Consider the following 25,307-nt stretch of genomic DNA (forward strand, 5'->3'; position numbering starts at 1 on the left):
TTCCTATGGGAAGAAAAAATTAGGATACACACTTTTCACCTTACACACTCTGTCTGGGAACCAATTAAGTTCGTATTAATTTCTCCACTGTGAGACTAATAAAGGCATATCCAATCCAATCCAAGCCAAGGTCTCACTGTATAGCCACCTGTGGCTTTCTTTAAATGAACTATAGAATGTATTAGTGATCAGAACACTTTCAAGAACCGTGTTCTTGTGATGTTAGGTGTGTTTCTTGTAGGAAAATTACTTCAAAGTCAAAGTCAGCTTTATTGTCAAATATGCTAATATGCATGACATACAGCACAGATGAAATTACTGTCCTCTCGGACCCAGCATGCAAGGCACTTATAATTACTTTAACAAACATAAACATGAAAACGGCAATTTGCCGGGAGAGGGGAGCCGCTGCGTGTTCACGCGCCGCCATCTTGGGAAAAAAAATTGAAAAAATAACAAATATGACAACACAAAGACACAGAGTCATTCATTCTTCAGGACTTGCTGTACCCTCTTTGTGATGACATACTACTTACATACTTGTATCTCTTCCTTTCTTAATTTTGTTAACACTTTCCCCCTTTTTACTGGGTTGTTGATGCCGTTCACATTTAATGACACCACTTTAATATTTCTATGTTGTGTTGTAATTCTTAGCTTTTTATTTTGTTACCCATGTGTATGCATTGTGTAAGCATTTAGGGGTTCCCCGTTTAAATCCCATTTCCCCTGTTGGTGGGTGATGGGTGTAGCCTCTCCTAATGAGAAGGCCCCTTGAGTGGCAGAGATTTGGCCGCCACTTCTGTTGCATAGTCGTGGTCGACTTTCTGTTCGTTTACTCTCGCAAGCTTTCACACACGGGCACTCCGTGTGTTTGCTGCTTACCGTCTCACTGACATACCGGAAGTCTGTATTTAGTTTCATCCGCGAGCCAGATGCAATCCTCAAAAGAGCTATATATGGCTCACGAGCCATAGGTTCCCGACCCCTGTTATAGAGTTATTGTGTGAAATGCCTCAGTGCTATGTGGCAATGCATTGTTGGCATTCAGGCCAACGGTGATTTGGGTGGGCAAAAAATATGATTAGGGCACGATAATTGACCCGTTTCATTCTCGTAAAGTGAATGAATTTCAACCAGTGTTTGTTTATATTAGTCTCGTGAAACTAAATTATTACAGTCCAAATATTCCATACTGCTCTATAAAGTCAAAACAAGAAAAAGGAACTCAACCTAATTGTTCTAATTATTTAAGGATGGATGAAAGGGGGAATCAAACATATTTTGATCTTAATAAAGCTAAACATATCTTTTCAAAGAATTCACCATTGGAATCATCATAATTTTAGCTCTCAATCACACAAGGTTGATCAAAAAAATTAACAACTTTGTGATGGGTTAATGACAAGTAAAAAGGTTGAGCATCGCACAGGTTCAACACTTGGACAGTGGATGAAACAAATGTTGATCTTGTACATTGATTCTTTCTTTGATTTGAATTTGCAGAGCTTGAGCATGCTGTTTCTCCAGCCGAAGAGCAGCAAGATGACAATCAGGATGATTGTGATTGTGACAGGTATTTTACAGTCTCCCTCACTTGTATAATTCTTTATATTTAGAATCTAAACGCGATGGCAACAACAATGCTCAGCATAAATGTGTACTCCATCAAAAAGCAACAACAAATGTTCTCTTCAAGAATCTTTTTTTAAGGTCTACTGTATCTGAAATTACTCCTACAAAAGGTTGCCATTAATTGTAATTGAAAGGTATTTTTCTATCACCGTAATTTCCCGTCTACAGAGCACACCTGATTATTAGCCTCACCCACTACATTTTTAAAGGAAAAAACATTTTGTACATACATAAACCGCACCTGTCTATAAACCGCATGTGCCCAGATCGAAAACTGAGATGTTTATAAAGAAAGACGGTACACAGAAAGTTTTAATAATGTACAGTAAAGTCTCGTTATATCGATATTCTCGGGAGTTGGAAAAAATATCGATATAACCGGGACTATCGATATATCCGATCCTGCGCCGAACTGCATTAAACAAAAGCCGCCAAAAGAGGGCAGCCAAGCGCCATATAAGAAACGGAGCTGGCCATGAGCTCCCATTTTTATTTTTTTTTTGGGTGAGAGATGCTCCCCCAATGTTGCCTCAAAATGGCAAATATAATTCTTTAATGATTGTAAAAATGTATGCTTTAATCTTCAGAACTACAGTGTATTTGAATCATATTCATAACTGGATGTGTAACAAGAAAGCATATTATCCGAATCTGAAGCCATTGTTTGGATTCACAAGCAATGCAAGACGTCTTGGCGTGAAGTCATTTTTATTTGCTTTTTATTTGAATAAAAAGTGACATCGGTTGTCCTTTAATACACAGTATGGAATGTAAATAATTTTTAAAATCATCGCGCTTCAGCAGACAAAACAAGAAACATTGTTGCAAAACACGATTGCATTCATATACAGTACAGTGGGCATGTACATAACACAACAGGGAAACTGCAACGCTTACATCTTACTGTATTATGTATACAATTTAAAAAAGTCATCAATCTTCTTCTGCTTCCCACTTTTAACACAAACACTTCAATCTGGTCTGCTACACACGAGCTAGTGTCTGAAAATGAAAATGGCTCTGCTACATGGGTGCTGGGCACGTAACCAAGACAGTGACCAAGACGACCAATGGCGCGACCGATGGCGTGTCACGTGACAAAGTCACACGGCCAAGTCGACCAATAGCGCGACCGATGGCGGCTCATGTGACCAAGTCGACCAATGGCGCGACCGATGGCGGCTCACGTAACCAAGACACGTGACCAAGTCGACCAATGGCGCGACCGATATATCGATATAAACAACAAAAATGGCCGGCGGGGGATGAAAAGGAGCACCGTAATAACTGGATTATCGTAATCACCGTGTATCGTACTAAACGGTACTAATTATACATAAAAAGACTAGAAATGTGCAAGGGAAATGAAAATAGTATCGTAATAAGCGGTACTATCGATATAACCGATATCGATATAACGAGACTTTTTACTGTATCTGAAATTTTGTATCAAAACAGTGCCTGTAACGCGGCAGCAACACAACAAGCATTACGGTAGAAACACAGCCCGAACAGGGCTGGTTAAAAAACATGCACTGAGAAACGGCAGTAACAGCAGCAACATGTTAGCACTCACTAAAATGTCTGGGTACAAAAACATACCAAGTTACTGAGACACGAAAGAAACACGTTACCACTCACTAACAGGGCTAGTTACAAAAACATAGCAAGTCACTGAGAGGTCAAGTCACTCCCGAGCTTGTGCTCCTTTACGCAGCAGACCGGTTTTCCGATGGTTGATTTTTTTTTTCACACTGCTCCACGCTATAAAGGGTCCACAGGCAAACAGGCAGACGCCCCTATGTTGGTCCCACTCTTATCTCACTGGCTTCTCTCAGTTCATCCAAATTAACTTATTCACTTCACAGTCCTCTCCTGTATCTTCTGGTGTGCCCCAAGGCTCTGTCCATGAACCCCTCTTCTTAGGTAAATCCAATTCTCCCTTGCAGAGCAACTCGGCCCAAAAAGCGACAACACATTTCAAATACCTCAGAAGAACGAAAAGTAAGAAAGAAACCTGGACCAAAACCTGGCTGGAAGAGAAAGTTCAAGCCAAAAGGGTAAACGCATACCATGTCTTACAAATTTATCAATGCATGCACACACACACACACACACACACACACACACACACACACACACACACACACACACACACACACACACACACACACACACACACACACACACGCATTGCTACATGGTGGGGACATGGTGTGCAAAGGTTTTGACCCATGGCAACCCAATTTCAAACATGAAAAAAACATCATAATCAGAATCATCTTTATTGCCAAGTATGTAGAACACACAAGGAATTTGTTTCCGGTAGAACACGCTGCACTAGTATCGTCGTCAAAAAACTGCTAAGTGGCACATTTATAAAACTCATAAAAATTTGATTTTAGGACCCACATTTTTTTAGCCTGTGCTCACTCAGAAATCACTTTAAAATGACATAATTCTTGATTTAATTTTTCCAGGTTTTTTGCAACTCCGTGGGGACTTAACGAATCATGTCAAACCAAAACTACCAGCAGGTGGCGCTTATTTTTTCAAGAGAATATTTAGAGCCTGTAAGGTCAGCAATTGTGTTTTGCAGGAGCCATTATTGTATATTTTTTTGACAATTCTAAATTTTGAACACATAAATTGTGAAATATTTTGTTCACATGTACAACTGGGTCCAAGCCCCCTCCCATTTTCTGACACGGTATCCGACAGAATAATCAAGCACCAGATGTAGGTCTGCCTGGTTCTGTCACAACCAAAAGTTTGACTGCATCCAGTATTGGAATTTTCAATGTTTCTTCTTTTCCTTTCGGCTTTTCCTTTCAAGGGGTCGCCAAAGCAAATCCGTGTCCTCCATCTTGAGAGGTTTGATCCGCATGTTTATTTTGGCCAGGCTTGTGCTATTCTTTATTATTCATCTATGAATTACATCCCATTGCTGCTGCCAGCCAATTTTTGTTTCATAAATGTGCTGAGTTCCAACACTTGGTATGCTTTGTGTAGTTTTTAGTTTTTTTATGTTTAATCTGTGGAAAATATCTCTTGTCTTTTAATTACATATTGACTAACAACCTGTGCAGGTCGGACCTAAATGACAATGTTTTAATTTTCTCAAGTTTCAATCTAAGTTGCTAGAACAAAAAAGAAATGAAAGTAGAAAAGCAAAATACAGAAGCTGCTGGAAAGGCAGCCACTCTCGCGGCGCCGTCTTGAAGTCAAAAGAACAAAAAAACTAAATAACAAATAACATGACAATTATAAAATAGATTGAAGAGAATCAAGTAAATTAACACTGCTCACGTACCAATTTCAATGGCAGCCTCCGATCTTTTTAATAATTGAAATACATCAACCTTAAATGTCAAACATTCAAGCCATTGATGAGAAGGTTTCTTCAGCCGTCATCTGTACTTTTTCATGGTATCGGACGTTTCGCCTCCTATCCAAGAGGCTTCGTCAGCGAACTAAAGTCTGACTGGTCGTATCGGCCCTATTTATATATCCCTAATGTCCAGACATGGCGGCGCCGGACACAGGTATGATAGGTCCCTACTCTCAGGTTGGGGGGAGCAGAGAACCACTCCCTGTGGCCCCACTGATTGTTCCTACATTCCTGACTCCTGAGGCAGAAATAGTGCTGATAGGGCCGATACGACCAGTCAGACTTTATTTCGCTGACGAAGCCTCTTGGATAGGAGGCGAAATGTCCGAAACCTTCAAATTTGTACAGATGACGGCTGAAGAAACCTTCTCATCGATGGACCACTCCTGTACGACTGAGAGCTTACACAGACCCAGTGTCTACTGTGGCGCCTTATAATGTGGTGTGCCTGATATTTGGAAAACTGTTATATATTTATATATTATACTTGGATTTTTTTTTTTCATTCATTGAAGGTGCGCCTTGCGGTCCCAGTGCACCTTAAATATGGAAAACGTTTGAAAATACACCATTCATTGGGGGTGTACCTTATACTCCAGTGCACCTTCTACACTGGAAAATACGGTAAACACAAAAGATTCAAACTTTACAACTAGGATAGCAGGTTCCTTCTCCCGATTTCTATATTTTATGACTGATTCTAACCGTTGCTACTTTAAACTGTTCAATGCATCTCTACCATCACCAAAAATCCAATGTATTTTCTTTCAAATGTTTTTTTTAAAGAACAATTTTGGGGTGAGTCAAATTGTCCAACTTTAAACCGCTCGGTTTATCCAAAACAAAGCCAAAAATCTCCACATAGAAAAATGTTTCACTGTTAAAATACCCACAAAATATGAATAATTTACATTTATTTTCTTCACTAGTTTCTACATTATTTGACCAAGTCAACTCATTCTTAATTTAAATTGTTCACCTTATTGTGTGTCAGTGTCCTCAGTGGATTGGCCATATTTGTCAGGTCCTGGGCCAAAAATATATATATATATATATATATATTTTACATTACAGAAATGCAGGCTCAAACAACATGTACTAATAAGAATATGTATTTTCTGAAAAGCGCACGAAAAACTGAAGTCTACAACAAGCAAAGTCAATAACCCAACAAAAGATTAAATATATGGCAGACTTAATTGACTAACACACAACAGACAAAACCTGACAATATTTATCAAAATATTCGGGATTATGCCTCTACAGTAGCTCTTAGGTTTTGTTTTTCGACTTATTCTTTTTCTTTTCCTCTTCCTTTCATAACTTTGCTGCGTTCTCAATTGGCCAGACTGGCCAAAATATTATATTCTTGTTCATTGGCACCTCCAATCGGGCTTCCGGATTTTCCGCCCTCAGTACCCCCAATGGGAAGGCCATATTTGTCAAAACATTAGTCGCAACCCTGACTCTCCTCCCTAAGTTTCTTCAATAGAGACACAATTTTGGCCAACACATCACGTACACCACAAATCGTCTTCCCCAGTCTTCCCCAGGCCAAAATATTACGTACACCTTGGATTGTCGTCTCGAGGTGTCTCCATATACAGTGCCTTGCAAAAGTATTCGGCCCCGTTGACTCTTGCAACCTTTCGCCACATTTCAGGCTTCAAATATAAAGATTTTTTTTTTTGTGTCAAGAATCAACAAGTAGGACACAATCGTGAAGTGGAACAACATTTATTAGATAATTGAAACTTTTTTAACAAATAAAAAACTGAAAAGTGGGACGTGCAATATTATGTGGCCCCTTGCTTTAATACTTTGTAGCGCGACCTTTTGCCCCAATTACAGCTGCAATTCACTTGGGGTATGTTTCTATCAGTTTTGCACATCGAGAAACTGACATTCTTGCCCATTCTTCCTTGCAAAACAGCTCGAGCTCTGTGAGGGTGGATGGAGAGTGTTAGTGAACAGCAGTCTTCAGATTCTCTATTGAATTCAGGTCTTGACTTTGACTTGGCCATTCTAACACCTGGATATGTTTATTTCTGAACCATTCCATTGTAGATTTGGCTTTACGTTTGAGATCATTGTCCGGTTGCAAGATAAATCTTTGTCCCTGTCTCAGGTCTTGTGCAGATACCAACAGGTTTTCTTCCAGAATGTTCCTGTATTTGGCTCCATCCATCTTCCTGTCAATTTTAACCATCTTAACTGTCCCTGCTGACGAAAAGCAGGCCCTAACGTATTAAACGTAACCCAAATGTATTTTGTTTTCCTACTTTCATCCTTTCATCACTTTGCTGCTGTGAAATGTAAATATCTCCACAGTGTTGCACAGTGCTCCTTGAGATGTTTAAAGCTTGGGAAATGTTTTTGTATCCAAATCCGGCTTTAAACTTCACAACAGTATTTGGGACCTACCTGGTGTGTTCCTTGGTTTTCATGATACTCTCTGCACTTCAAACAGAACCCTGAGACGATCAAAGAGCAGGTGCATTTCTACGGAGACTTGGTTACACACAGGTGGATTCTATTTATCATCATCAGTCAGTTAGGACAACATTGGATCATTCAGAGATCCTCACTGAACTTCTGGAGTGAGTTTGCTGCACTGAAAGTGAAGGGGCCGAATAATATTGCACGCCCCACTTTTCAGTTTTTTATTTGTTAAAAAAGTTTACATTATCCAATAAATGTTGTCCCACCTCACGATTGTGTCCCACTTGTTGTTGATTCTTGACAAAAATAAATACATTTCATATATTTATGTTTGAAGCCTGAAATGTGGTTGAAAGATTCAAGGGGGCAGAATACTTTTGCAAGGCACTGTATATATAAATATTAGTTCCACACTGAATTCTCATTCTGATGACTGCCTAATGGGGTTGTCATTGTGATCAAAATAGTAGGTAGGTTTATACAGTGCTATATGTTCAAAGTAAAACAACTGTTTTGTGTTCCGTATGCAGGGAGGATCTGCCTAACATCTACAAGTGTCTTTATCAAGGCTGCATTGCTGTCTATAGAGCTCCGGATGGTTTAAAGGTCAGAAACATTACTACTCTTGGCTGTCTGGCACTGAACTCTAGTTCTATGCTGTTGGAAACATCATCTTGATTTAACCACAAGTCAGTCACAGTTCGAAATGGTAATAATTGTGAATCACTTTCACCAGCTGCTGTGCAATGGAATAGATGTGACCCTCCAGCACAAAACAATCCCAAGTCGCCCAGTCGTGTTTTAAACTAGAGCCCTTAAAGCACTGATTATGTGAAAATTATTCTCTGATTTTTGAATCAAGAATTCACTTCTCTGTGAGAATTGATGTGAATATCCACCTTGTCTCAATGCGGCTGTGGACTAAAACTCTGGCGGCTAACCGAAAGACAGTTGCTCAGATGAATATCAAATGTAGAATATTCCAAGGAGATGCTGTGTCCCCCTGCTGTTCTGCATAGGCCTGAATCCACCCAATGAGATCATAACCATGAGTGGTTTTGGGTTCAAAAGTGGAGCAATGGTCAATCAGCACCTCCGCATTGATGACATCAGCTGTATGTTTAGAATGAGTGTGACATTAACCGGCTGGATGACCTTACTGTCCAACTACACCCAAATGTTTAAAGGACAACCGACCCCTCCGGACAAGTTATCTCCATAATTTGTAAAATCACTTCAAATGACTTCTACTGAGCGTATTTTACAAAGATTCCACCACATATAGCTATATTTTACGTTTTAAGACTCGCGCTGAATATTCAGGAAGTCTTTTTTTTGAGTTGGTGACGATTCCTGACGTCACGTCAGGAACGTCCCTGACCGAGAAAGCGACACACAATGCATTTTGCGGTACTTTGTTTGGTCTGAAAACTTCGTGTTGATGGCGAAATTAGACACATAAATAATGCGATGATGAATCGTTGTGTGTTGCACCAAGACAAGTATTTGATATTCGCTGACACAAATTCCCAGCAGACAAATCAGCCCATTTCCAACGGCGCTTGGGTGCCATCTTCTGCATTTTCTGGGTCGCTACACATCAGCCCTGATGCCACAAAATGACCCGGAAGAACTTCTTTAATTGATTGCAAACATTTATGCTTTCCTATTCAGAACTTTTTGAATCATATTCATAACTGGATGAGTAACAAGAAAGCATCTTCTCCGAATCTGAAGCCATTGTTTTGATTCTCGAGCAAGGCAAGACGTCTTGGCGTGACGTCACAAACTGGGGGTGGGACTTTCTGAAAATGCTCAATTTTTTTGCAGTTTTAGCACACTCTAAGTCATTTTTATTTGTGTTTTGCATTTGACTAAAAATATCAGCCTGCGTGTTTTGGGTATTTTAGATGCTATAAAACGTTTTTCTAATGTCAGTTAGGAAACCAAAAAAATTGTGTCGATTGTCCTTTAAGGTTTCAGTACAAATACACAAAGTCAAAGTCAGCTTTATTGTCAAATATAATAATAATATAATATAATTTCTCCACTGTGAGACTAATAAAGGCATATCCAATCCAATCCAAATATGCTAATATGCATTACATACAGCACAGATGAAATTAATGTCCTCTCGGACCTAGCGTGCAAGGCACTTATAATGTGGCTAAAAAAAGACAGACAATTGACAACAGACAATGCATGTAATTTCTGAATGTAAAGTGAGTTTACATTCAGAAAGTTGCTATCCTCGAACCAGAATCTTAATGGCAAAATTCACAGCTGGGAAATGCCTGTTCAGGGGACCAAGATGACACAGAACAACGGATCATCAGTACCTTGCCATTATGGTGCTTCTAACAGGATGTTCTGAGACCTATTTGGCTGCTAAACTTCATCAGTCATCAGCAGCTAGCAACATGCATAATGAGAGACTGGAAGAGGCACAAAAAGATATGGAAGTGGACGTCCTTTGGCAACACCCCATGCTGATTGCCTTCGTTTTGAACAATGCTCTGAGAAGCAGGTAGATGAATGGCATTCTATTCCAGGTGCATTTCAAGGAGGTGAGAGACAGCCAAGTGTCACGGCAGACCATTCCAAAATATTGATATCAGCGTGGTCTCTGTGCTAGACAACCTGCAAGGGTCGCAGACCGCACCACCAGGAACAAGCGTCATCGTCTTACCTGAATCAAGGAGCATTCACGCAGGAAGAGGGACCAGTGAGCCTCAGTGCTGTTCTCAGTGCTGCCAACCATGTTGAATACATCAAGGAGAGCGCTATGCATCAGTGAAGGTTTTCGCCAGATGGGCTTTTGGTGGTGTTACAGTGTGGAGAGGTGTGTCCAGTTGGTTCAGAACTGCCTTTCACTTTGGGAAACGTCTCGTGACAAGCCCATATGACCTGAAAAACATTATCCAGCGATTTTGCCCTTTCATGATCAACACGGGCCTAATTTCATCTTCATGCATGATAATGCTCCAGCTCATTCCTTTAGATCAAATTCAATGCCCTGTACTTTCTCCAGACTCAAATCAAAAAAAAAACTTGGATCAGGCGGGTGACCGTGTTGAGCAGGTGTATCAAAGTCAGGTCCTGGAGAGCCACTGTCCTGCATGTTTTCCAAGTCTCCTTGTTGCAAATCACCTGATTCAAATGATCAGATCATCAGCAAACTCTGCGCAAGCCTGTTCATTTGAATCGGATGTGTTGCAATAGGGTGACTTGGAAAACATTCGGGATGGCGACCCTCGAGAGCCGGAGTTTGACAACTGTGGTGTAGAGGCTCTAGACTAGACTATTTTTCAGTACACGAGAACCAGCTATGCCTCAGTGGACAATATGTTGACTTGTGAACAGCACAAGGCGTCAAGCATAATTAATACTCAAGGGCACATGACAAGTGATTGAGACATTGAAGTTATCTATTTATCTCAAAAAAGTGTGTGCGTGTGTGCACGCGTGTACGTGTGGTCACGGAGGCAGTGGTGAGATTGTATATATTTTTTTTATATATCTTTTTTTTTATATATATATTTTTTATTATTTACCTCTATCTTTTCCTGTAGAAGCATGTCAAAGAGCATCATGAAGAGGTAAGAGAACGACCCTGTCCACATCCTGGATGCAATAAAGTCTTCACCATTGACCGTTACTTGCAACGACATGTAAAGCAGATCCACACAGGTATGTTTTGTTTCACCAATTAGTTCAACCGTCAAATTTCTGTCTAGTGGTTCACAGCAAGAATTTGTGTTGATATTTTTAGAGTAGAACTTCAATTTACGAAAGATCATTTTTAAATTCTCCGGTTTCACACGTTATTTTAATTATTTATGTATATAGTTTTGAAAAGCTGCATCAATATTAGTGTGTGTGTGTATATATATATATATATATATATATATATATATATATATATATATATATATATATATATATATATATATATATATATATAGTTTGTATGCCAAGGTAAAATTTTCAGAAATTTATCGTTCGTAAACCGAACAGTTCGTCAACCAAGGGGTTCGTAAACCGAGGTACCTCTGTAATTTACAATACATTACTATAATTAATGACTATAATTTTATCAAATAATGATAAGCGAATATTTTTTTTCCTGATTGATGATTTCTTGTGATCAGTCACAATGCACAGGTTGGTGATGAAGCAAATTGCACGTTTAAAAAATAAACTGTGATGGCTGTTTTGTAAAATTGCAAAATAGATTTTCAAAATTAATTAAATAGGTTGGAAGCAAAGTTCTCGATAACTTATTTGATGGATGGATATTCTGAATTCAGCTGTTAATGAAACATAGTGTTTAGACGATCTTGTTGCTTTTTCAGAAGAGAGGAACTACATCTGTGACCAGTGTGGACAAACTTTTAAACAAAGGAAACATCTTTTAGTTCACCAAATGAGACATTCGGGTGTGAAACCACTGCAGTAAGTACCCTTTTTGAAAATGTTGCCATAAATATAGTCTTGATGTTAAAAACTAGCATCTCCTGAAGAAATATCGACCTCTTGATTGAGAATAATTAAGGTGATTTTATAACTTTACTTACTGCAGTTACGCATTCAGAATGCAGATTTACCAATCATTTGTTCAACATTTAATTTCCTTTAAAAATAGAGATTCCATGCTTTTAAATAGTATTTTGGTTGCCATTTGGTGATTTGTTTGCCGGTTTATGTTCATGTTTCACTGAAATAATGAAAAAAGAATCTATGCGATGGTTAGCATGTCGACTTCACAGTGCAGAAGTCGGGGCTTCAATACCTGCTCCGGACTCCCTGTGTAGAGGACCCAGAGAGAACATCCAATTTCCACACATGGAGGCAGACAGAAGAAAGTCATCAGTAGTATTATCAGAATTATCTGTATTGGTCAAGTATGTAAAGCACAAAGAATTTGTCTCCAGTAGTACAGGCTACCCATTCCATCCGTCCATTAACTATTGCTTATCTGAGGTCATGTTGCGGGGGCAGCAGGTTCAATAGGGAAGCCCAGACTTCCCTCTCCCCAGCAACTTCTTCCAGCTCTTCCTGGCGGATCCTGGTGCGTTCCCAGGCCAGCCGGGTGACATCGTCTCTACATCGCGTCCTGACCATCGATGAGAGTTGGAACGTAGATCGACCGGTAAATTGAGAGCTTCGCCTCGTGGCTCAGCTCCTTCTTCGCCATTACAGATTGGTACAAAGTCCGCGTCACAGTAGATGCCATACATGAACATAAACCGGCAAACTGATCCGCCTGTCGATCTCTCGCCCCCTACTCGGAGAGGGCACTCCATCCTTTTCTGACTGAGAACCATTGTCTCAGATTTGGAGGTGGTGAGTCTCATTCCAACCGCTTCACATTCGACTGCGAAACGCTCCAAAGAGGGTTAGAGAGCCCCGCCTGAAGGCCCCAACAGTACCACAGCATCTGCAAATAGCAAAGAAGCTATACTGAGGCCACCAAAAAGGAAGCCTTCAAAGCTTCGGCTGCGCCTAAAAATTCTGTCCATAAAAGTTATGAACAGAATCGGTGACAAAGGGCAGCCTTGGCGGAGCCTTGGCTGGACACGATTCTGACTTACTGCCAGCAATGCGAAGCTAACTCTGACATCGCTCATATAGGGACCAAACTGCCCATATTAGGGGTTCCTGTACCCCATACTCCTGAAGCACCCGCCACCAAATTCCCAGAGGGACATGGTCAAACGCCTTCTCCAAGTCCACAAAGCACATGTAAACTGGTTGGCGAATTCCCATGCACCCTCAAGGAGAGCTGGTCCACTGTTCCACGGCCAAGATTAAAACCACACTGCTCCTCCTCAATCTAAGGCTCGACTTCCTGACGGACCCTCCCCTCTCGAACCCCTGAATAAACCTTCCCAGGGAGGCTGAAGAATGTGATACTTCTGTAGATGGAACACTCCCTCTGGTCCCCGTTTTTCAAAAGGGGGACACAACCTCGGTCTGCCAATCCAGAGGCACTCTCGCCGATGACCACGCGAACCTTTGGCATGTGATTCGGACAGTGAAGCTATTGAAAGATGTGTTTGCCCCGCCATTAACAGGTTACTAACAGGAATATGCCCCAGTGAGTGACTCCGTCATTCTTCGTCAAATCCAATGGAACCTAGTCCACTTGTGTAATGACAACACAAAAACACCCATGACTGATATTTGAATCCTCACAGGAAATAGATATCTTTTTAATTTGGTGCGGAAAACGACACTATTTCTGTATGTCTGTATAAGCTCTCAGTCGTACAGGAGTGGTCCATCGATGAGAAGGTTTCTTCAGCCGTCATCTGTACTTTTTTGAAGGTGTCGGACGTTTCGCCTCCTATCCAAGAGGCTTCGTCAGCGAACTAAAGTCTTACTGGTCGTATTGGCCCTATCGGCACTATTTCTGCATCTTACTCAGTAGATATGACAGTACCTTGCAACCCCTGTGAGGATAAGAAGCTTGGAAAATTAATGAATGAATAATGTAGAATAATACTATACAGTACTGTGCAGTGGAACTTTTATAGTCAACTATGACCAGGTTCAGGCCCCTGGGACTGATTTCAAAAAAAGCTTGAGAAAGTCTTGGTTCTGGATCAACCTCGCTTCAACAGGAGAGGTATGGAACATGGTCAATTCTGACTCAATATCCCCCACATTCCCCAGGACATGGTAAAGGTTGTGCCAGAGGTGGTGGTTGAAACTTGTTCTGACGGGATTCCGCTAGATGCTCCCCAAAAATAATAATAATAATAATAATAATAATAATAATAATAATAAAGACATTTCACAAACCCTCACAATAAGTTTGCCAGGTCGGACCGGCAACTTCCCGCGCCATCGCAGCCTACTCACCACCAGGTGGTGATCATTTGACAGCTCCGCCCCTCTCTTCACCCAAGTGTCCAAAACATGCGGCCAGAAATCCGATGATACAACCACAAAGTCAATCATTGAACTGGGGCCAATGGTGTCCTGGTGCCATGTGCACATATGGACACCCTTAGGTTTGAACAGGGTGTTTGTTATAGACAATCCGTGTCAAGCACAAAAGTCCAATAACAAAAAAAAAAAATACTCTGGTTCTGATCAGGGGTGGGGGGGGGGGTTCCTCCCAATCACACCCTCCAGGTCTCTGTCATTGCCCACATGAGCATTGAAATCACCCAGCAGAACAAGGGAGTCCCCAGCATGAGCACTCTCCAGCACAATGACTCCAAAAAGGATGGGGATACTGAGCTGCTGTTTGATGCATACTCACTAACAAAAGTCAGGACCCGTCCCCCCACCCGAAGCAACCCTCTTGTCCACCGGAGTGTATCCCAACGTACAGGCGGCGAGCCGAGGGGCGATGAGTATGCCTACACTTGCTCTACGCCCCACACTGTGGGCAAATCCAGTCGAAGAAAGTCCAACCCCTCTCGAGAGGGCTGGAAGCAGAACCCAGGCTATGTGTGTAGGTAAATCCGACCTTCCCTGCATGAGAGATGACATTCCATTATTCCATATTGCAATTGCTGCTCCCCCCCAACCTGAGAACAGGGACCTATCATAGCAGAGTCCGGCACCGCCACGTCTGGACAGTAGGGATTTATATATAGGGCCGAAACTACCTGCAAAAAAAATTGCTCTCTGACGAAGCATCGTGGATAAGAAGCGAAACGTCCGACACCTTCAATGAAGTACAGATGACAGTAGAAGAAACCTTCTCACCGATGGACCACTCCTGTACGACTGAGAGCTTCCACAGACGAATTCTTGCTCCATGATCTAAAATACAGATTTTCAGTTTAAAACAAGAGAAGAAAATCCTCATTTCATTTAGGAAATCAAGGACTCATCTGTTCCCTCCACATGGTGGAGGGTTTTTTTGTGTCCCAATGGTCCTCAGAGTCATATTGTCTGGGGATTTATACACCTGGTAGGATAACCCCAAGCAAACAGATCCCAGGTGAGGGACCATATGAGGCACAGTTATGGTGAAAAACATAAATGGAAGCCGTTTTCCTTCCCCCGGACTTGAGTCATCGGGGACCCCTCTGAAGCCATGGCTGGCGGTAGGCCTTGTTGAGGAGTGCCTGGTGGCAGGGCTTACACCCATGGGGCCCGGCCAGGTCCAGCACAAAGAGGCAATGTGGGATGGAAGATGAAAAAGCCTAAATCATCAAAATGATTTTTAAAAAATATTTCACTTGTCTGTTGTGAATCGAGTTTCACATTTTGAATATCACTCCTTAAAGGACAACCAACGTCTCCGGACAAGTTGTGTCCATAATTTGTAAAATGGCTTCAAATGACTTCTACTGAGTGTATTTTACAAAGATTCCATCGCATATAGCTATATTTTACGTTTTAAGACTCGCGCTGAACATTCAGGAAGTCTTGTTTTTGAGTTGGTGACGAGTCCTCACGATACGTCATGAAAGGACCCCCCCCTGACCGACAAAAAGACACATTGTAGCAGTCCTTCATCACATCAATGTATTTTGCTGTACAGTTTATCTGAAAACCTTGATGTTACATCCTAAAGCCGCCAGCAGAGGGGGTCCAAGCTCCATGAAAGGAATCCATCAGCCTGTGGAAACCGGCTGATTCATTCCTCACGGGAGCTGGTCGCCATTTTTGGGTGCGACATTTCCCCCTGACCGTTTGCCTCAAAATGACACGGAATAAATTATTTAATCGATTGCAAACATGTATGCTTTCCTCTTCAGAACTATTTGAATCATATTCATAACTGGATGTGTAACAAGAAAGCATATTCTCCGAATCTGAAGCCATTGTTATGATTCTCCAGCAATGCAAGACATCTTGGCGTGACGTCACGAACTGGGGGCGGGACTTTCTGAAAATGCCCAATTCGCAGCTCAATTTTTTGCAGACTTTGGACACTTTAAGTAATTTTTATTGGTGTTTTGCATTTGAATAAAAATATCATACTGCGTGTTTTTGGTATTTTAGATGCTATAAAACGTTTTTCTGATGTCAGTTAAAAAACATAAAAGTGACGTTGGTTGTCCTTTAAAGGAAGTTTTTCTTGGTGTTTTAAATTTTGAGATTCTTGTAGCAGCAATTCTAGAATTATGTTGTCTACATAAGACGATCATTTTTAAAAGTACGAGTATTTCATTGATCAAACATTTTCTTACAGATGTGAGGTGTGTGGGTTCCAGTGCCGTCAGCGGGCATCATTGAAATATCACATGACAAAACACAAGGCAGAGGCTGATTTAGAGTTTGCCTGTTTAATATGCAGCAAGCGCTTTGAAAAAGCCCATAATCTCAATGTTCACATGTCAATGGTCCATCCGCTGACTCAAACCACGGTGCAGAAAGGAGGCAACCAGCAGAAAAGCCACACATCACATTCTCCGGCCATCAGAACATCATGAGTGGGGAGTCAATACCACAAGAACAAGACAGATGATGTCAGGAAGATTGCAACTACGAAGTACACGGCAAAAGTTTGGCACATCAACAGTATGGAATTTTAGTTGGTTCAAATTGAACTGATGCTGTCACTCAGAATTTCAATTTTGACAATGTCTATTTACCTCTACTATAATTTTCTAACCATTTATTCCGCTTTATAAGCTTAACAGATGGGAAGGAAGCCATGTAGTAGTGGTGACTGAGATCCGAATCAGAAAGCCTTTAAATAGTCCCACAATGGGGAAATTTGCAGTCCACAGCAGCAATTTGAAAGGGGGTAGGAGGTGAAAAGATAAAAAAGGCAAGTAGTCTAAGCATAATAGACATGTCAGAGGACTGAAATGTAGAACTGTTTTTTTTTTTTCATAAAGATCTGTACATAGTGCAAATATGAAAAAACATATTTGATGTGTGAAAAGATAAAAAAGGCAAGTAGTCTAAGCATAATAGACATGTCAGAGGACTGAAATGTAGAACTGTTTTTTTTTTCATAAAGATCTGTACATAGTGCAAATATGAAAAAGCATATTTGATGTGTATACAGTACTATAACTGTACTCAGTCAACATAAATTGCATCTGTATATGCATCGTTTGGTCTGTAGAAAAACGTGAAAATAAAATGCACATTTCTTACTCTTATAGGGGTTTAATCTGACAACTGATATTGTTTTTTTGTGCGTGTAATTTTTAGAGTATTACGGACAGACGCTCCCCAATTTACGAACATTCAAGTTACGAATAGCAGCTCTTTAGCCTGTGATTTCACAGTCTCAGCGGCTCTACACAGTGCTAAGGCTTTTTCTAGGTCCAGATCTGATTCTCTGAGTAGCCTTTCTCTCAGTTTATTATCTATGATACCACACTCGGTTCTGTCTTTCATCAGTGATTCTGTTAGTCTCCCGAACTCACATGTTTGATCCATTTCTCAGCTCATTTGCATATTGGTTGATCGTTTCTCCAACCGTCTGTACACGTGGAGAATCTGGGCCTTTCAAATGTCACATTGTATTTCAGAATGCAGTAAGCTTGTGGCGTCACACGTGTGTATGATTTTGAAGTGCGCCCTTCAACCCTCTCATGTCTTTCAATTCCTTGATCTCCTTGATGTGCGTCTCACCCTGACGCATAGCACACGCTTGAAAATGGTATAAAAGGAGCTGTCGCGGGACAGAGAGATTGGGCGAACCATGGGGCAGAATCATCTCAGACTCATCTCGGACTCACAGCCTCAAAGAGACGCAGCTCGCGGAGACCTGCTCAGCTTCGCAGTCTCACAGCACGACTTGCTCGACACGCCGCAATCAAGCTCTGCGCATCACCTGCCTGGGAGATCTGACAACAAACCTACTTACAAATAAAGAGAACCATAAAACTGAGTCCGATTTTCAAGCGTGTGCTATGCGTCAGGGTGAGACACACATCAAGGAGATCAAGGAATTGAAATACATGAAAGGGTTGAAGGGCGCACTTCAAAATCATCCACACGTGTGACGCCACAGGGCTCCCCTCCTGGATCCGAAGTCGGTGAAAGCGATGAAGGAAAAAGAAATAAAAACAAAAGTCATTCTGCGACATGGTGAGGCCAGGCAAGATGACGGTCAATCACCCAAGATGACGGTCGATCACCGGGCATGGCAGGCGTTGGTGGGGAGGTTGCAGAGGAAGTTTCGGTGGTGCCTGAAGTCGTTGTACGGGAGCACGCGCAACGTGTGCTCTACGACTGCCAGTTGGAGTCGATCAATGGAAACTGTCCTCGTGGCTGTCGAGTCGATTCCGGAAGGTCTTCTCACCGCGGAGTCGTTCACCTGGGGTCGGTCGAGTCGGGGAATCGATGAGGGAGTGTGAGGACGAAGGAGCGTGGGGTTGGTCATGCTGCCGGGCACGGACAGGCCGGTCATCGGCGACGGTGGCGTTGATCGCGCTGCCATGGCGCTCTGCAGGACGCTGAGGAAGCACGCTGACGTCGGTGGCCGAGTCGGCCATGAAGCGTCTTCCCGAAGTCCGATCGTGGACATAAGCGATGTCCGACGATGCCCGATCGTGGACATAAACGATGCAGCTAGTTGCAGAGTCGCCAGGCGGATTGGACGGTGTTGGCCATCAGGGTGCGGCAGGTTTCACGGTGGGGTGGGGGCGCCCACGGGTGGTGGCGGCCCATCGGAAGCTTGGCTCGAGGGGTCTTGCTGTGAAGATGCCGGGTTCACGGGCGGCTGGGAAATCTGGTTCTTTCCATTGGGAGAGTTGATTGGGGTGAGGAGGAGGAGGAAAAAAATCCTCCTGGCTGGCTCACCAATAAAGAGTTTGATGGTTCTCTTTATTTGTAAGTAGGTTCGTTGTCAGATCTCCCAGGCAGGTGATGCGCAGAGCTTGATCGCGGCGTGGAGTCGAGCAAGTCGTGCTGTGAGACTCCGTGCGATGCTGAGCAGGTCTCCGCGAACTGCGTCTCTGAGGCTGTGAGTCCGAGATGAGTCTGAGATGATTCTGCCCCGTGGTTCGCCCAATCTCTCTGTCCCGCGACAGCTCCTTTTATACCATTTTCAAGCGTGTGCTATGCGTCAGGGTGAGACGCACATCAAGGAGATCAAGGAATTGAAAGACATGAAAGGGTTGAAGGGCGCACTTCAAAATCATACTCAACGTGTGACGCCACAAGCTCGATCCGCTTGCTTCAATTTCCATTATTTTTGAAAGCTTCTTCTTGTCATCCTCAGCACCAAATGTGAAGTTATTGTAGACCTCTCGAGCTTCCTCTCCGACATGCAAAACACAGATGCTTTCATCTTTGCACTCTTTTCATCAGCTCCAGCTTTTCACAGACAACTACAATTCAAAACGTTGCTTGAATCTCTTCCAGTTTTCAGCCGCATTGTGTACCTGTTAGCTGCAGAGCTGTGGGTGGACATAAAGCTTCCATTTTTGCCGTTTTCTGCCAGGGGTTGTTCTCAATTTCGTGTTCCTCGCTTTCTTCCTCCTCCGTGGAATCTTTCGTTCCAATTCCTTTTATCGTCCTCTTACCTTCCAGATCAATTCTGACACCATGTGTTGCATTGCGGGCCAGATTGTATTTCAGGATGTTTTGTCAGAGCAGGTTATGATGTGCTTTGTACATTAGGTGATTCTGAAGTCAACCAGGTCATAAAATGTCATTTTGTTTGGTGTAATATTTTTCAGCCCTCGTTTCTCTGGGTGTTTCCTCGATTCCAGTGGTCGGCAAGATGTGTCTCTCTCGAGCTGCATGCCAATCTATCGCCACTCAGTGGCTCCCTAGGTTTTTAAAAAATGGTTTCTGTCAGAGGACAAACATGGCAAAAACATTAACGTTTTCCAATGCTGTGAAAATGTGGAGTTAGATGAGTTTCAATGTTTGCAAACATTGCCTCCAAGATGCGCGCACATTTTAATGAATCACTGTTGCTTGCAAAGACGTGCTTTCAATTCTCAGTCCAAATCTTTGTAACTTGACTTCAAACTTTTTTTTCTGAAAGGAGTGTTTACCAACAGAAATTCTACAAAAGACTAGAGTTCAGTGTGTGCTCTTCCTGTTATTACACCCCACGGCAGCCAGACTTAATGTATGCATGCATACATATGAAGATTTGTGTAATCGCCTCCAATGTGTGATATGCCATGGACCCCAAAGGTAAAAAGAGAAAAATAAATCAGGGTTGTACGTATCTAAATGCATGCTGCATTTTATTGCAGTTTGTTGCCCAGATAAGAGGCACATTAAGTTCGTTCCATTTTGATCTTTTTTCGAATCCTCACAATAAAAATTACATTAAAAACCTGCTTTCTTCATTGCAGTTATATACAATACAATACGTATTGATTTATATAGCGCTTTAACAACAGCAGAAGTTGCAACAAAGCGCTTAACATGGACAGGTATCACGTACAGGAAATAAAGCAGACACAAAGGTAGTAGAAAGCAAGATCAAGTCGGAATCATGTTGAGTCGAATGCCAAAGTGAGTTTTGAGACCGGTTTTAAAGATGGGCAGTGAGGTGGCTTGCCGAATGTTCATTGCCAGCCAGGCCGATCCAGAGTGGGACCGGCAGTGGAAAAGGCTCGATCCCCTATGAGCCTCGATTACTTTTGGGCACGTCTAATAAGTTCTGGTCAGCAGACCTGGGGAGTCGAGAAGGTGTGCAGAGATGGATGTACTTATTGACCTGACTTATTGATCTTGCTGGCGAAAAATGCAGGCACAACAAAACTAAATTTTTCATCGAATGAGTCGAAACGTAAAATTTACGATATTTCTGCAGATTTATTTTGAAGCTACTTGTTTGTGATATTCTTTATATTTTGGTATAACCCGGATGTACTATTGCTTTCCCGTCTTTGGGTCGAAGGTGGAGCGATCTGCTATGACAGCTAACGGCGCTATTTTGTGAATCCAATATCAATGTATTTGTTGAATACACCGCGCAGTTAAACCAAGTGTGCATTTCGTCACACATCCATAATTGACACTATTGAGAAAATAAATCTGGACGGAGACTCGAAGTGTGAGATGAAATGACAACGTCAACATTGCAGGTAGATTATTTTTCAAGCTAGCAAATCGTCAATTCGGCGTGAACTAAACGAGTGCAGCTTACATCTGGCGACACTGTAAACAATCAAGTTCAATCATCACCTCGATAAGAAAACAGCGTCCACTATAACGGTCTTTGGTAATTAATTAGACCCCATTAAATGCACGCTGTGTTATGCTAAAGAATGTTTACAATGCTGCGGAGCACCAGCTTTTCTTTGCCCGGTGTTTGCGCACCAAAAACGTATTGTTTATGTATTGTCTGTTTAGCACTGCTTTTTGCCACACCATCGCTGGATACTCTTGATTTGTATGTATTGAATCGAGCTTGGATCGAGTGTGTCTGTCTCTGTGTCTCTTACATCTGTTATTTGTCCCTGCGTCACTGTCAGAAAGCGATTGATCTTGTGACCAAAGCAACAGAAGAAGACAAGGCTAAGAATTATGAGGAGGCATTACGTCTTTACCAACATGCTGTGGAATATTTTCTTCATGCCATTAAATGTGAGCAGTAGTGATCGACCAATAAAGTTTGCATTCCAGTGGAGCAAACATGCATTTATCTTTTTACTGTTGTCTGAAATGTGTTGCTCATGCAGACGAGGCTCACAGTGACAAAGCTAAGGAAAGCATTCGAGCCAAGTGTATGCAATATTTGGACAGAGCAGAGAAACTTAAGGATTACCTGAAGAATAAAGACCGTCAAGGCAAGCGGCCTGTGAAGGAATCACAGGATAATGACAAGTAAGCATCCATTCATTGGACTGTAAATTCAAAATTGAAACCAAAGTTGACTTGAATTTGAGTTCTGGTCTCTTTTGTGCAGGAGTGACAGTGACAGCGAAGGGGAAAACCCAGAGAAGAAGAAGCTTCAGGAGCAACTAATGGGTGTGTGAATAATAGGTCCTCTCCACTTTTCATCACTTTCACTTTTGATGTTTTTTTCTTCTCCCCATCTTGGGTCATACGATCATGTTCTACCATTCATTTGAATGCATAACATGCTTGGTTGCTCTGAAAATGATGCACTCTTGTTGCGTCACATGGGGCGAGATCCCAATACCCTGTGGGACGAAGATCTTTTTCGGATTCTGAAAATAATTATACGTCAGAGAAGAAAAATCAGTGAATGAAGTGGTTGAAAAGCATCTCCCATGTAGACCTCTGTGGCCATTCCAAAGTATGTGAGGCCCTCACATTGTGAGGGGCACGGTGAGAAACCAAACCAAAAAAAGTTTTATGTAATGTGCTTTTATAAAGTTTATTGTATTACAAATTAGTATGTCATTAATTTTCTCTCACTGTACTACAAATAGTGCAACAAAGTAGAACATTTCAATTGAACTTTGAAGAATTTTAGCTTTTAATTTGTTTCCAGTTTGCTATCAGAATCAGAAAGCCTTTAATAGTCCCACAATGGGGAAATTTGCAATCTACAGCAGCAAACTTGAAAGGGACGGGGGGGAGACTTTATCCATTGCACCTCCAACATTTTTAGACAGAAATACTAACAGTAAAAATGCAAAAACACTAATTACAATAACTTTAACATCACGGGGAGGACGAAAGTTATTTATTTATGTAGTCTCCATCCATGCCCGGACAGGGGTAGGGCAATTTTTAGTGAACAGTTTTTAAATTTGTTTTATAATTACCTTCACTGGTATACGTCTGTGTAAGGTCTCAGTCGTACAGGAGTGGTCCATCAATGAGAACGTTTCTTCAGCCGTCATCTGTACAAATTTGAAGGTTTCGCCTCCTATCCAAGAGGCTTCGTCAGCGAACTAAAGTCTGACTGGTCGTATCGGCCCTATTTATATATCCCTAATGTCCAGACATGGCGGCGCCGGACACAGCTATGATAGGTCCCTACTCTCAGGTCAGTCTTCACTGGTATAATAAACTGCTCTGCCCAATAGTAAATAAGATAAAAAAAGCATTTAATAATCCCACAATTGCTAATTTTTCAATATATAGCAGCAAAATTGAATAGGGGTCCTGTCGGGGGTTTGAAATGAAAAACAAAATATTGCGTGCGCAAAAATGTTTCAGAAGAGAGCTGTTCAACTGTAGGAAAATGTTTCAGAAAAGACCTGTACACAGTGCAAAAGTAAAAAAAGAACAACGTACAAAGTACAGTATTGAAAAGAAAAGCATTCACAAAAATGTTTCAGAAATCATTAACTCCCTTTAATTTGCCATTTGTGTTGTTTTTTTTTTGTTCCCCTCCTCCATGCTTTATGATCTTGTATCCGTCATGTGCAGTCTGAGACTAATTTCCAATGTTGGATTGGATTGGAGTTGCCTTTAGTAGTCTTGCAGTGGAGAAATTTACATTTCACAGCAGCAAAGTTATGAAAGAAATGAAAGTTGAAAAGCAAAATACAGGAGCTGCTGGAAAGGCAGCCACTCGCGGCGCCGTCTTGAAGTCAAAAGAACAAAAAAAACTAAATAACAAATAACATGACAACATAAAGACACAGAGAAACATTCATTCTTAAGCACTTTCTGTACCCTCTTTGTTACATAAAGCAGTTCCAGATGAAAGAGGAGAGGATCAAAGCGCCTCTTCACCAGTGGATCAGGGACATCATGGTGGAATGTGCACGTCGACTACAAGCTTGAAAGCAAACACGCAGCTGTAGCATCCATTGACGAAAGAGATTGTCTCACATCTCCTGTCCCCCATAAATCAGCTTCAATTCAGACAGTTCCATGACAGTTCCATATACGCATCGGCGCTCTGCGCTGACGCTCGCCATCTTGGACTGTGCAATGTGCGGTTCTTTAAAATAAATAACAGAATTCGATTTGCAGTGTAGCAAGTGAATGTGTATCAATGAGGCAGAAAAGTCGCTATTTTCATCCACAAAGAGCAATGCAAAACTGCATATTTCAAGCCTAGTGTGTGCATGCGCTGTGTGTGTGCGTCGTTTGTGTGTGACCGGCGTGTGTGTACGTCGTGTGTGTGTGTGGGGGGGGTGGGGGGGGTGGAGAAGACTCCCTGACAGAGGTTGGTGCAGGGTATACCTTCTTCTGGAAAGGGGTCCCTGAAGGCAACCGCCGTATCCATGGAGTTGGCTTTGCTGTGAAGTCCCAACTGCTGCAATGCATTCCAGAGTCCCCTATTGGCATCAATGAAAGGCTGATGACCTGGCGCATTCCCTTGGCAAAGGGACGCTTCGCTACACTCATCAGTGCTTACGCACCAACTCTGGATGCCAACCACATTGTCAAGGATGAGTTCTACAGAGCTCTGGACACCATCCTGCAGAAAACTCCGGCCACGGATAAGCTCCTCATCAGGGGGGATTTCAATGCGAGGGTGGGTATGGAACATCTCGTGTGGAATAAAGTTATTGGCCAGCATGGAGTGGGAAAGATGAACACCAATGGCCTTCGGCTACTCTCCCTCTGTGCAGAGCATCACCTGGTCATTACTAATACCATCTTCCAAATGAAAGACAGGTTCAAGACCACTTGGCAGCACCCCCGCTCCAAACATTGGCACCTCCTGGACTATGTGATTGTCCGTCAGAAGGACATACAGGATGTCCTTATCACCCGTACCATGCGTGGAGCTGAGTGTTGGACTGACCACCATATGGTCAGATCCAAACTCCTCATACGCATACATCCCCGTCGTCCAAGGACAGCTCCCAACGGAAAGCTCTGCTGCACAGCACTGACCAACCCCACCATCAAAGCCAACCTTCAACGTCTCCTTGCCGAAAAACTCGACAAGATTCCAGAGGAACCGGACGACTGGCAAGCTCTGCGTCAGGCTGTTTACAGCACAGCCTCAGAAGTGCTTGGACAGTCAAGGAGAAGACACCAGGATTGGTTCGATTCA

At 42.2% G+C, this 25,307-nt stretch overlaps 2 protein-coding genes across 14 annotated transcripts in view; both read left to right on the forward strand.

Moving 5' to 3' along the window:
* Nucleotides 1–17,969, forward strand: part of znf276 (zinc finger protein 276) — a 39,177-nt gene extending 21,208 nt beyond the window's left edge. For 2 of the 13 annotated variants that reach the window (XM_088997573.1, XM_088997574.1), the window contains exons 6-11: nt 1,507–1,576; nt 3,585–3,695; nt 7,999–8,074; nt 11,041–11,158; nt 11,824–11,923; nt 16,632–17,968. In XM_088997573.1, coding sequence (XP_088853699.1) covers nt 1,507–1,576; nt 3,585–3,695; nt 7,999–8,074; nt 11,041–11,158; nt 11,824–11,923; nt 16,632–16,872 — 716 coding nt within the window. In that variant the 3' untranslated portion in view covers nt 16,873–17,968. Of the gene's footprint in view, nt 1–1,506; nt 1,577–3,584; nt 3,696–4,115; nt 5,529–7,998; nt 8,075–9,770; nt 10,311–11,040; nt 11,159–11,823; nt 11,924–12,803 lie in introns of those variants that run through there. The other 11 variants (XR_016115108.1, XR_016115109.1, XM_088997576.1 and 8 more) reach the window with 11 other exon arrangements.
* A 3,260-nt stretch (nt 17,970–21,229) lies between these two features.
* Nucleotides 21,230–25,307, forward strand: part of vps4a (vacuolar protein sorting 4 homolog A) — a 28,367-nt gene continuing 24,289 nt past the window's right edge. The window contains exons 1-4 of the mRNA XM_088997584.1: nt 21,230–21,456; nt 21,847–21,958; nt 22,054–22,198; nt 22,281–22,342. Of these exons, the coding sequence (XP_088853710.1) occupies nt 21,436–21,456; nt 21,847–21,958; nt 22,054–22,198; nt 22,281–22,342 (340 nt within the window). The 5' untranslated portion in view covers nt 21,230–21,435. The remainder of the gene's footprint in view (nt 21,457–21,846; nt 21,959–22,053; nt 22,199–22,280; nt 22,343–25,307) is intronic.

The sequence above is a fragment of the Hippocampus bargibanti genome, linkage group LG05 (genome assembly GCF_051943395.1).
Source record: "Hippocampus bargibanti isolate YZ-2025 linkage group LG05, ASM5194339v1, whole genome shotgun sequence".
Classification (NCBI taxonomy): domain Eukaryota; kingdom Metazoa; phylum Chordata; class Actinopteri; order Syngnathiformes; family Syngnathidae; genus Hippocampus; species Hippocampus bargibanti.